At 55.5% G+C, this 13,012-nt stretch overlaps 3 protein-coding genes and 1 non-coding gene across 4 annotated transcripts; 2 read left to right on the top strand and 2 right to left on the bottom strand.

Annotated features, from left to right (window-relative positions):
- Window positions 1-2,756: 2,756 nt before the first annotated feature.
- CYME_CMA045C (hypothetical protein) lies at window positions 2,757-4,739 on the top strand (the record flags this gene model as incomplete). The annotated part of the gene is made up of 1 exon (XM_005534990.1): window positions 2,757-4,739. The coding sequence occupies one exon, from the start codon at window positions 2,757-2,759 to the stop codon at window positions 4,737-4,739; it is 1,983 nt and encodes a 660-aa protein (XP_005535047.1).
- Window positions 4,740-5,815: 1,076 nt separating this feature from the next.
- Window positions 5,816-7,612, bottom strand: CYME_CMA044C (cryptochrome DASH; the record flags this gene model as incomplete). The annotated part of the gene is made up of 1 exon (XM_005534989.1): window positions 5,816-7,612. One exon carries the CDS (start codon window positions 7,610-7,612, stop codon window positions 5,816-5,818), a length of 1,797 nt encoding a protein of 598 aa, XP_005535046.1.
- An 81-nt stretch (window positions 7,613-7,693) lies between these two features.
- On the top strand, window positions 7,694-10,466 carry CYME_CMA043T. Its single transcript, XR_002461192.1, has one exon. It is a non-coding gene; the product is annotated as a hypothetical transcript (transcript).
- Window positions 10,467-11,671: 1,205 nt separating this feature from the next.
- On the bottom strand, window positions 11,672-12,988 carry CYME_CMA042C (acetyl-CoA acetyltransferase; the record flags this gene model as incomplete). Its single annotated transcript, XM_005534988.1, has 1 exon — window positions 11,672-12,988. One exon carries the CDS (start codon window positions 12,986-12,988, stop codon window positions 11,672-11,674), a length of 1,317 nt encoding a protein of 438 aa, XP_005535045.1.
- Window positions 12,989-13,012: the final 24 nt, after the last annotated feature.

Here is a 13,012-nt window from a genome sequence, read left to right as displayed (position 1 = left end):
ATCGCGTGAAATGCACTAGTTCACAGACGGTCATCTCGCACCGAAATGACAAATCCGGCATTCCTAGGCCGCAGCGATCGGTATACAGCGCAGGGCCGTCAGTTTGTTTTTTTTTCATTTGATGAGCGTTTCATCGGAACAAACGGTCGGAGCGTTTACTGGTATCCGAGACGAAGAGAGCCCGTTCTACGTATGATCGAACTCGATGAGAGCGACGACAGTACCATGCGTTCTAGTTGCAATGGATTCTCTTGGCTGTCTCAGCTTCGCTGGTAGACGAGGCTCAAGCAACAGCATCAACCACTTTGTCGAATCATTGAAGACTATTGCCTTGACGTCAGACAATGTCCTTCTGACAAACAACGTGGCATTTCACTATTCCCGGTGCGGTCGAGCTTTCTGCCAATTCTATTGGGTAGAACAGCCGCTTTTCATTCCTTTGTACTTTCTGTGGTTGAACCCCATCGAAAAAGTATTTTCTATCGTGAAACGTGAGGATCGCTCCACTGAGAGAATCACTGAAGCGTTCAGCACAGGATGACATAGCAGGGCTCATGTCGTCTTTCTTCCGCAAGTCCCTCTCGCTCCAAGCAGGTCCTCACCTAAAGGCATAAAGAAGTGCGTTCATTTGAAGAAATAGAGAAACCAAGGGATGGGCTGCGGTATACAATGCCGAAGGTCTATATGGAGAAATGCCAGCGGAGCGCCTGGACGATAGCAGATGATGGAGAGCTGACGGGGCACCAAATGGCAAAGAGGGAGCGAGTTGTAGCAATGCCTGCAACGCTGAGTTCTACCACTGGCAATAAACGCACTGACTTTGTCCACCCAGACTTCAACGCCGCTTTCAAAACCGGGCGATGTGCGGTGTTAAAGATGAGACCCGTGGAGCCGACGCAATCCAACTTTGTGGGGAACCCTCTCATACTCGAATTGGACAAGGCGAAGCTGAAACCGATAGCAGACCGCACGTCAAAAAGACTGGAAGGCGTCTGCGCGTGCGCATGTATCTATATACTCTCTGGTCGTGACACGTTTATCGTTCCACTGAACATAAAAAGAAAAAATGAATGAAACCCCGTAACTCGGGCGTCCATGCGAAACTTTGGGTCTTTACTCAGAGTGATCAACATCAACATTTGCGGGCTTTCCTGTGACTGATTTCTTTCCATTCTCTCCTGGATCCGGCTGGAAGAGCACGACCGATGAAGGTTTCCGTTCAGATCCTTGATCGATAGTCGCAGGAAGTTGATGGCAGCGAACGTCCCGACATCACTGCTCCCGGCTGCGGTTCATGCATTTCATGCACAGACGTATATTGCGATACATGCTTCGTTTGCCATGTGCATTATCTTTGGATACGGTCTCTGTGCGCCTTTCCAGCTGTGACATACGATAGAGGTCAGTTGTGCCCATAAGTCCAGAAGATTCGCTCCTCCGCAGGCCGCTCCATGACGCGTGAAAACATGCTTTTTTGGTAGTTCCATGCCCTTGACGGGCACAGAGGACTCGCCTCGATACCCTCGGGTTTTCCTGTGCCCAGTGCTATGCAAGATGATGACGAGTTTCTGATGTTTGCTTCCCCGGGGCGCGTACCCTTTCCGATGTACGTGCAAGCGCGAGCTGTCCATTCCAATTGGGGAATTGTGGAACGCCATCTTGTCCCTGGTGAAACAAGAACCGGAGGGAAAGTTAAGGCAGGAGAACCATTTGAGGAATCTCTCGAGTCGTCAGCGCTCCATACGTCCAAGCGGTGAAGCTCAGTCTATCGGAAATAATCGCTGCGATAACTTCGGTCCGAATCCAAGAAGCATTCCCATGCAAAGAGAAGAGAAGGGGATCCTCTTGGAGCAAATATTCCGTCAGTCAAACGATGCTACTATGGAAAGTCGTTCAGCCTATAGCGCTAACGATAGGAGCGTTGTCTGCTGAACGAAATCGATTACGGAACGCGAGATGTTCCGTGGACATTTCGCATGAGTGGGCGAACAAGTCTTCAGAGGACGATGCCGAGTTTTGCTCCTCGTCAATCCAACAGTGCAAATCGCTCGGCCCACACGTTGTCTTGACCCGGAAAGATCGAAAACTTGAAGCATATGTGATTTGAGCACGCCATATATCAGCAAAAGAGAAGCGTGAAAGCTTGCATCTACATCTGAATTCGATGGTGCTATCGGGTAGTATAAAAGAACCCCTGATCGGGAGCCTCGAGGTTTATGCTGATTCAGGTACGGTAAAAAAATATCCGCGGAAAAGCGTCCAAGGATCCACTCGGAAAATACGACCTGGCATTCTAAAACTACCGAAGAACCTGTGAACGTGTATTGCAGCACTTCGACTCACAACGCCATACATAAAAGCGTGTTCGAAAACGAATCCCGCGGCAGGAACAGAGCGAGCAGTTTATTTTCTCCACATTCATCTGACACGGGCGTATGCATAGACACACTCGCCATGCACCCCGAAGTTGTCTTCACATGATTTCTCTAGATCCAGAAAGCAACGCTTTGGTGCCAAAACAGCGAGGAGGCGCCGCTGCGCTGCACCCATATCTCCGACAGCGTCCATCGGACTAGAAGCGAGTTCCGCTGCGACTTGTCTGGACGCCCGGGTCGTGTGCTGCGACCAGCAGCTAGCCTTTGTTGCCTCACCTGTTCGAGGAGCGTGCTCTTGCTCTACGGGGCCTCTGCAACTAGTTGGACGGGTACGACGACCAAGGGGTTTCGCTGGCGGCAGTGGTTCCCGGCAAAGCGCTGATGATCGCGAGTGCCGAGGGAAGCCTCGAGGCCGCTGCGTACGGCCCACCGGAGACGCTCGTCAGACGTCGAAAGTTTGGCCACGAGATCCAGTGCCTTATGCACGCCTTTGGGGAAGTCCGGTACTGTGCCCGCGACGTGCTGGAACTCATGGAAGATATGGTTCGGGACGGTGTGCGGCTCTTTGCACTGGAGGTGGCGGCCCGAGAGCCCGACGGCCGCATCACAGCAGCAGCTGTGGCAAGACGCTTCTGTCACGACCAGCGAGCGCTACGTAGGCTATGTAAGCTCGTCGAAATCATGGCCAAACAACAGGCAAAGGGACCGGTCCGCGAGGCCGCGGCGGAACTGGAGGCGTTCTTGCAGGAAACCGAAATGACGCTTCCGTCTTTTGCGGACCACGACGCTGACTCGCACTCCGGAGGCGGGGCACACTGCTCCTGGCTTGTCCGCATGGTAGAGCAAACGGCAAGTGCCAAACTCGTCGGATATGCGAGCGCCGTAATTGGATCCCAAAACGCTCAGAAGACTGGCCCAGGCAATGCCACGTCGGGAAGGAAACCAGCAGCGGAAGCTCAGCGAATACCAGAGGTCGCATCACGAACGCCAGCCTCTGCGACTTTAGCAGTGGAAGCGCAAGCTTTGGGCCAGCACGTGGAAGAACCGAAAACACCGGTACTGGGGACAAATCGAGTGGTAACGCCCGCACCAGACGTTTCCGTTGGGGAAAACGCTGGCAACTACGTACACGAAACACGTTCGAACGACACCGGTGGTCATGAGCAGCGACTGCAGCGAGCCAGCGCCCGGCAAAGTCCGACAAAGACGAGTGCAGCACCTGGTGAGGCTAGACCGCTTGAGGAGAAGCGCCTCTCCCAAGGCCCCAGAGACGATTTGCAACTGGATACGAGCGTTGCGGATGAATCGTCGGGTGTTGACGGTCCGTCGGAAGCGCTCCCTGACGCTGATCACGCCAATCATCGCGAGCCTGGTGGATATCCAGGCTCTACGCAGGCTCACGAGTACGCAACTACTCCAGATGCGGAACCGGCGCTCGTAACTATGCATCGTAGCGTTCCGCAGATACGAGCGAAAGCAGCGGATACCATGAAGCTGGAAGCAGCATCCGAGCCGCATGCGCAACGGACCTCAACACAGAAACCGAGCCCGGACACCGGTGAACGTGAAGCCAATGCAGCAGCAGGAGCAGCAGCAGGAGCGAAACGCAAACGCCTCCGACTCGATAACGAGACCTGGATCGAGGTCCAGTCCGAGACGCGTACGGAGTCGAGTTCGGGCAAGCCTTCCTCTGAAAACCCAGTATTCATGATCATTTTTCGAGCTGATTTTATTCTCAAACAGTGCCTGCCTCGACATCAATACGCAGACTTTGTGGCGTGTCGAAACGTGCGGTATACGTACGGGGAGTCGCGTGCACATCAGGGCGTTACACGAGCCGTCCTCTTCCGCGACTGGTTACATTTGACTCCAGAGGAGGGCGTCATTGTCACCGAGGATGGTTTGCACGCCTTGGGTCACGTCGCGTGGGAGCTTACCGGCCTACTGACGCAAGCCGCACTCCTCTTTCGGCACTATGATGAAATTGCACACGAACGTGGTGACGCTAGAGCTGTCTGTTGGCGTCCAGCGCGTCATATTTTGGCAGCACTCGGCAACGGTATCGCCACTGCTATTGTGCTGCCCCTGGAGACACGAGAATACGAGGCGCTGCGTCGTGAGTTGGAGCTCTTCGAGCTTACCGTGGCTCCGGGACGTGTATTTTGGCGAGGTTTCGCGAAGCACAGCACCCGATGTTTGGAGCCCTGGCACCTGCGCGAAACCTGGCGACGACTTCGACACGGGCGACGTGTTACCGGCCTCTGTGCAGCAGCGACAGAGCAACGCTTCAGCTTTGCTGGTTTATTGGGTGCGCATCCACTGCGGGTTTGTTTCGACCCAAACAAGCGTTTGATTCGGGAATAGCAGTTCTGGTATCTAGGAAATGTAAAGGATTTCGAGCTTGGTCGTGGACGCTGGTTTTTCGCTATCGCATGCGGCGCGAACTCGTTGCGTAAGCATCGCGTACGAGACAGAAACCCGCAAGGTGCATTGGGCGAAAAACACGACGAAAACTGCGTAGTAGAATGCACGGGTGCTCAAAAACCGGTTCGTTCGGGTAGAGGTGTACTCCAGTGACAGGCATTGAGCGAAGCAGATGCTGTAAAGTTGTGTTCTCGCGAGCTGGTGGAACGCTCACCGGGAATGCGGAAGCATGTTTCTCGATGACACTAGCGTTTCTTATGTGATGCGGAATGAGAATTCCTTGGTAACGGGATCTCAGGGAAATGGATACTCGAGGCAGCTTTTCCCAGGAAAACGCATCACCAGAGCGCTCAGCTTCCAGCACCATCCTGGAGGCTGCGAACGTCGTGCACGTATCCGTCAGGTCTGCAGCATTCGTTTTGCGTCATTTGAACATGACGTCGCGTGCGGCCTCTTCAAGCGTTTCATACAGCGACACATGTCCGTTCGTGAGCGGTTTCCTGCTGGTGCCACCACCCAGAGACGTGTATCATGCGGGATCCAGCAAAAGCGCGTAGAATGCAACACGTTTGCATAGGTCAATGGTCAACGTGAGCGTTGCACTCCTCGATACGTTTGCAGGAATTGGAAACCAGGAGTACCCGACCGTTGGCTCCGTCAGTGCAACCCGAACGTGTTGCTCCTGTTCATCCATCGTGCACGTCTCGCTTCTCGCACAGACCCGTGCACAACACGTACTTGCTCTCTGTCCACGCGAAACGCTGCTATGCACAGGGCACGTCTGGGGTCTGCTCCTGACCAGTGCACACTATGCTTCTGCTGATGAATCCCGAAACATCACTGCACAGGAGTCTGCATCCGTAACCGACTCGCGCACACGGCTTCGTGGTCGTTTGGATGCGTCCCCTGCTGCCGGCGATGCAACGAGACAACGCGTGTGACGACTTATCGGGACCTGGGACCGTCCTGAAAAGACGATATCCCTCTAGACTGTCTGTGTCTCACAGCGCTCGATTTTACCGCTTCTGGGATCGAAGGTATGCATCGAGCACCGTCTGCCGGTTTTGTTCGAGCGCCGCGCTCCCGTCTCGGTTATCGAGGATGTCCACAGCTCCGGTATGCGCTTGACGCATCCAACCCGGTTCCCGATGTGGTTTCCCCGTCTGTTTGGTTTGCCGTCTCCCGCGAGACCCCGACTTGGTGCCGCGGACAGAGCATTTGGGTGCATTCGCAGCATCGTCGAGGTTCTTGCGCCCGCCGTGCAGATGGCGCACGACTGGTGCCGGATACTCCGGATAGTGCTCGTGCAGATGAAGAACTTGCGACCAATCGGTGCATGACTCCAACTCCGGTAACCATCGTCGCATATAGTGTCCTTCGGGATCGTACATGCGGGCCTGACGGATCACATCAAAATGACGATCGGCACGGGGATCGAGGCCCACACCCGCAGCGTACTGCCAGTTGCCGTAGTTCGAGCACGCGTCATAGTCGAGGAGGAGGGACTCAAACCACTCGGCACCAAGGCGCCAGTCTATTTCAAGGTCTTTGGTAAGAAAACTCGCCACGTTCTGGCGACCCCGATTCGACATCCAGCCGGTCGCCAGGAGCTCTCGCTGATTGGCGTCAACCAGCGGGAAGCCTGTCATACCGGTCTGCCAGCGATCGAGGAGCACCGCATCCTGCCGCCATGTTTTCGAGGGCCCAGCGACCTGCGGGTCGCCCCGAAGCACCGCCTGCAGACCCCGTCGCCAAAATAGGGCATTCCCGTATCGCATTGCAGTGAAGCGAAAGAAATCCCGCCATTCGAGCTCAAACAGGACCCAATAGGTTGAGATACCCTTCTTCTCTGGTCGCTCTGTTTCGTAACGACGAAGTACGGCGTACAGCTGCCGCGGTGTGACGTTCCCCAGCGCCAGGTACGGCGACCATTTCGTGGAATACTCGGTTCCAAGGAGTCCGTTGCGAGTAGCTTTGTAGCGAGCAATGGCGTCGGTTCCGAAGGTGTACGCCTGTACACGTTCCTGTGCAGCCGACTCTCCGCCCCGAAACGGACAGGCATGTCGTGGATCCACTCGACTCGTGGCATCATCGGGCAACGTCCAGGGTACACGATGCCGTAAGCGTGCTTGTTCGCAGTTATCCCCGATCACTTCGCGAGCACAGGTCGGTATGGGGTCACAGCCCAGCGAGAGGGGCAGCGGCTGCACCTTCGCGGGATCCGGCATGGGCAACGGTGCTCGGATACGAGCGCCTTTCTCGACGAGTTTGCGCCAGCTGGTGAAAACTGGCGGCATGTTCCCCACGGACGCTCCTGACGGTAGATCATCGGCGTGATAGAGGGTGCTGCTTCCGTCCAGCGCCCGCAGTGTGACCGCAGGAAGCTCGCCTCGTTGGTTGAGGGCGCACAGAGCGGCTCGCAGGGCGTCCTCCACGGCGCGCTCTTCGCTGCAGACCTCGCGGTGATAGTAGACGGCCCCGACGTGAACCTGCTTTTCCGTTGAGAGCTCAGCGATGAGTTTCGGAATGACGTTTTCTGGAAGAGCGTTTTTGTATACGAGCAGTTGCATGCCACGATAGTGCGTCCGTAGCGTGTTTGCCAAGTCCTGAACGGCCTCTACAAGGAACTGTGCACGGGGCGTCGAGCACTTGCTGAACTGGCCCAGTCTAGTTCGGGCGTGTGGGCCAACCTGCCGTTTATCGAAGACATAGACAGGGATGATTCTTCCGGCATGCTCCAGACAAGCTGTTAAGAGTGCTTCGTGATCCCGAACTCGCAGGTCGTTGCGAAACCAGACCAGTCCCCAACTCATGTGATATGATGTGAAGAGGTCCACACGAGGTCATGGGCGAGTGAATGGGCTTCGATGCGCAGCGATGTTGGCATCTTTTCCGTTATTGCGGCTTTGAAGCGAAGTTTTCGCGGGATTCGGGAGTCTGCGGCTCGAGTACGTGGGCCATTCTTTGCGTGGTGTAGTGAGTGTACCCGTGAGACTTGAAGGCCCGGCACGCTCGTTCCGAGTGAAGCGTCCCGGGTGAGAGAGAGACTCGCCGCACCCGCTGTGCCTGGTGTCGGTTGTGCTTGGCTGGGGGCGCAGCGGCGTACCTGCTACAGCACGCGGTTCTTGTTTTTATTTGATAGTTCAGGGGTATGGAACAAAAGGATGGTAACTTATGGATTGGAAAAGGTTGCGGGGAGACGTGCTCCTATCACTGCTAACTAGCGACAAGTTTGCGCTAAATATGCACGTCAGACAAACGACGGTCAACAAGTGAGTGAATCACGCTGCTGGGTGTCCGTCGAGTGCATGTTACCTGCCAAAACAGACCTTATCGATCTCAGTGTACACGAGAGTCAACTCTTCAATCCATTTCACCCCATAATTCTCTAAGAAATAGTACCGAGGATATACAGGAAACGATATTTCAGAACGGTTGGTACGAACGCGAATCAAGAGACCCCAACAGACCAAGGAGATAGCACGTGTCCATGGGAGCGCGTCGCGCGCTGAGTAACCCCTGATCAAGTTCGTAACGGAACGCGAACGCGTATTCCAAGACCGACGGGAGCTCGTCTCTTTCGATGGGAATTCAGACACGAGCAGTCGTGTGCCAGTGCAAGGGCACGCAAGGCGTAGCAAACCGCTGCTGGTAAGGAAGAGACAAGCGAGCATGCCGAGAGCATCTACACTTGCGGCGACTCAGTGGTACGGTGAAGCTGGAATCGCTGTGCAGACTGGATCCTTCAATACCTCATCCTCAGTCGAGGAATTCATCGTTGCTCGTCGGACCCGTACTCTCTTGTACTGGCCGTAGATGACGCCAGGCTCCATCACTTACAATCAGTCAAGGAGTATGTAGCTGACATTGGCGTTGAGCTATTCGTCGTACAAGCCTATGCTCGCTGATTCGATGTACTCGAAGGTCTTATCTCGTATCTCGAACGCCGAGTTTACACTCAATGATGAATAGACGAGTGAGTCGCACCCTTGGCGCCTTGGTTTGAAATGCATTGCGCCGCCTTCATCAACTCTGAGCTGCGGTTTTGATTTTCTGCTCGTACGCAATGCGGACTCGAGACACGCGTTTCGGTTCGTGGGCGTGCGCACGACGGAGCGGAAGACGAAAAGATATTAGAGGAGTCGGAGGTACATGCACGGAAAAGGTTAGTTCGGGTCTGGTCGTCCACCCAGCGCCTCTTCGTCCCAGGAAGATAACGGAAACGACGACAGGGGACCACATCCATGCCACACCGTCATGTCTATAACAAGGCGAAGAGGAAGGACGAGGAGGAGTCATCGGACAATGAGGAGAAAGATTCTCCCGGAAACAGGGCGACGCGCGACGTGAAGGTAAACTGTCGGAGCGGAAAGATCGTTCTCAAAACCATATTCAAGGCCTGCCTGCCAGAGGACATCAGTAGGGCCAGCATTCCGGAAAAGTGAGTTGCTGGACGCCACGAGCGATCGTGGCCCCTAGTAGTCGAGAATGGTCTGCTGAGCGTCGCTCACCTGGACGCAACCCGAGATGAAACAGTTCGTACGGACTCTGGACGAAAGGCTGCCGGTTTTTCACATTCATCTGCAATTTCTCGATCGAATCTTCGTGCGCAAACACAACTGATGCTCGGTACACAGCATGCGATTCGGCCTGATCGTAGGATCAGAGCATGAAACACACGCTCCCCAGAGTACCATGACCTGTCGTCGCGCCATATCGGCAATGGGAATGTATATCTACAGGGCGGTTGCCAAAAAGTATCAATCCGAAACCAAACCCGAATACTATGTGCTGATCTTCGCCGAATGGATCATGAAGCGTACCCTGTTGGCTTTGAAGACGCCTCACGCTCACCTGACTGGTCTGGATGAGCGCGACTGATGTATGAGAGCGTACGCGTCTGGTAGTACGTCAGCGTCTGAATAGGTTATGCGCATGGTGTTCACAGGGGGAACGTCGGACAGCGCTGGGGCCCTCCAACGTCTCCAGTTGCACGAAAGCGACAAGCGTGCATACGTGAACTTCAATGCGTTGGACCAGGAAACGATCGATAGCTCGGTTTGCTAATTGGTTGCCCAGGGCGCTGGACGTGCTGCGGCGTCCAGAGACTGTTCGCATGCTCCGTTGACAAGAGCGTCCAGCGCGTGCAGGAAGCGATGGTGTACGTTTCCCATCAATGACTCTAGGACGGCATGTAGTATCACGAGCACGTCTGCACTCGGCGACTGGTTGACGGGAACAGCTTGAGATCCAGCCGGATGCACCAAATGGTGTACACGAAGCTGTACGGACATCAGACGGCAACGGAATTGAAACCGAGAGGCTTGCGCTAGTCTGCTGTCACCAGCAATCACGCACATAAGAACGCTCTGGACCAAGCGATGAACCGCTTGATCAAAACCAGGAAATGTGTCCTGCTTGCGGAACTTACAGTGAGTTTGTGGCGAACGAACGTTCAAGGGAATCGTGTTGTCCTGGAGACAGGTATTGTGCTGGAGCGCTCCAGAAATGCAACGCAAAAACTGTAATAACAGGGAGAGCGGGCACTGCATTCCCGCCTGGAACAAGCCACTGATGGAGTCTGTTGCAGCAGTACAGTGAGCTTGAAGAGCTGTAGATACACACACACTGGAAACCGTTCTTTCTTTCGAACGGATAAATGATCATGCGTTTGTATCACGCGAGACTACTGAGGATTGAGTATCGTTTGAAGCGTCGTCAGGATTTGGGCCCAAGGAGCATTTCGACCAGCAGGAGAGCGTCCAAGGCGTTCAAGGCGTTCCCGAGCCACGAAAGTGCATCACGTGCCTTCGTCTGCCTGTTGCTTGTATCAAAGCGCGCTTCAGCAACGACGTTCGACTCGTTAGGAAACGATGGATACAGAGCGTTGTCGTCTGGGTTGATGCCCAAAGCGCCACGATCAGCGTCGCTTCGGGAACCTGATTGCACCCTAGCGCGAGAATACTTCTCCGATATGGTACGGGGCGGCAAACCTACCATCGCTATGCCCCAGGGATGTGATGGACGCACGCTCGATAATGAATGACGTTGCTCGGTTGAGACTAGCCTCTACGCTCCGCCGACGCCAACGAATGAAAGCGTATTCGATAGCAACGCCACCGGAGCAGAAGACCTGCTGCTGGGGAATTCAATTGGTTTCCGTGCAGCAGCGATCGCAGCCGGAACTCGAAAAGGCAGCGAGGTCTCAGGGGAATACGAGTCCGGCGTTCAAGTGGATCGCGAAGCAACACAGCAGCGCTTCATCATGACGATCAGCGCTGGGCAGAGTGCCAGGGATTGACAACTCGAATGACAGCTTCGCTGCCGCTGCTCGCTCTCCTGGATGTCTCTGCGAAATACGGCTAGCGTATGAGAAAAGGTCGCGCAGTGTTGTCCACAGGCGCTCGATCATCCCCTCAGATGCCATTTCATCCTGGCGAGACATGTTTCGAGCCCCAGCAGTAGACGCGCGAATACAGAAAAGCCGCACTGCAGCTGGGATGCTCTAGTGCCAAGCTTTCGGAGCAGGCAACGGGCCAGACGACGTCCACAGACAACACATGGAAGCTATTCGCACTCAAGACAAAACCAAGGCGGAGCTGCGCCCACACGCATATAGTCGGCTCGACCGTGCCGTTGTTTGTCGTGTACGTGCAGTTCGCAGATGCTCCCATGGCCGCAGCCGCACCAGCGCACTTGGAATGCGGGTTGCTTTTCAAGCCCGCGCTTCCTGTGCCAAAACGTCCTCCAAGCGCGACCAAGTCTACCCTGACGCTTACGTCACACTCAGTATGCGGTTCTGCTATGTTGCTGTGCGCAGACGCGCGGCGTTCTGAGCTCCGGGCCGCGGTATTCACGTCCGCCTTGGCCCTCTAAGCCAGTCGCCGAATGAGAAGCGCAGTAGCGCCGCCGCCGCCATTGCAGATGGCAGCAACGCCGTATTCCCATTGGTGCTCCTCTAGAACAGATAACAGCGTGACAACAATGCGCGCTCCACTGCAACCGAGAGGATGACCCAACGATACCGCACCACCTCGCATGTTCAGGCGTTCGGAACGAATCCGAGGCAGCTCCCGGATCGCTGCCAGAGGCACCACACTGAATGCCTCGTTGATTTCCCAGCAATCAACATTTGCCATGTCGCTAGCATCAAGTCCATAGCGAGTCGAGAAGAGCTTGCGAATCGCGGTCACGGGAGCGAGCGTGAACCATTCAGGCTCACGCTCAGCATCAGCTGCGGCAACGAGTTGAAAAATGGAACGAGATCGTCTGCCGTCACGAAGCGTATCCTCGGCTGCTGCGCTGTCAGCGGAAATGAGGCCGAGTTCGCGAGCCTTGCGGCGCGAGACCAGCACCACTGCAGCGGCACCGTCGCTGATCTTGGAACTATTTGCAGCTGTGACGGTGCCTCGCTCTCGATCAAAAGCCGGTCGTAAGCGCGGTAGCTTGTCGGCTTGGAGACGCCACGGCTCCTCATCTCGTGCAATCGATGCGCTGTCTGCTGAATTCAGCGGGACAGGGACGACTTCTTCGGCCATGGAACCCGATTCCCAGCCCATTTGGGCGCGTCTGTAACTTTCCAACGTGTACGCGTCCTGTTCCTCCCTGGTGATTGAATGATGGACAGCGCAGGCATCTGCATACCATCCCATAGGGCGCGCAGGTTTCCCTGCCGGTGATGCATCCAGTAAACCGTCTCGCATGATACTGTCAACGAGTTGAGCATCGAAGAGGCGCAGGCCACCGATGCGGACGCGGTGAACGCCCTCAGGCCCACCAGAGCCGCCATTCCCGATGCAATAGGGTGCTTGACTCATACTCTCCATGCCTCCGGCGACGACTACATCAGCCTGCCCCAGAAGTATGGACTGTGCGGCCAGCGCTATGGCCTTTGCACCACTCGCGCACACCTTGTTCACGGTCGTGCAGCAGCAAGTCACCGGTAAGCCCGCCTGCAACGCAACCTGGCGTGCAGGTGCCTGTCCGAGGTTCGCGCTCAGGACGCAGCCGAAATAGCACTCCTCAACGAGAGCGCCGGGTATGCGGGCGGCCTCGAGGGCGCCTCGTACCGCAGCAGCACCCAGGGTTACAGCGGAAACACCTGCCAGAGCGCCTCCCAAACAACCTAGCGGTGTACGCTTTCCAGCCACTATAAGCGCGTCATTTTCTGCAGGCGCAGGTGCATCCATACGCGCGACCCTGAGCGCAAAGGC

The sequence above is a fragment of the Cyanidioschyzon merolae genome, chromosome 1, assembly GCF_000091205.1.
Source record: "Cyanidioschyzon merolae strain 10D DNA, chromosome 1, complete genome".
Classification (NCBI taxonomy): domain Eukaryota; phylum Rhodophyta; class Bangiophyceae; order Cyanidiales; family Cyanidiaceae; genus Cyanidioschyzon; species Cyanidioschyzon merolae.
Note: the sequence above shows the minus strand (reverse complement) of the source record. Positions and strands in the feature narration are given on the sequence as shown.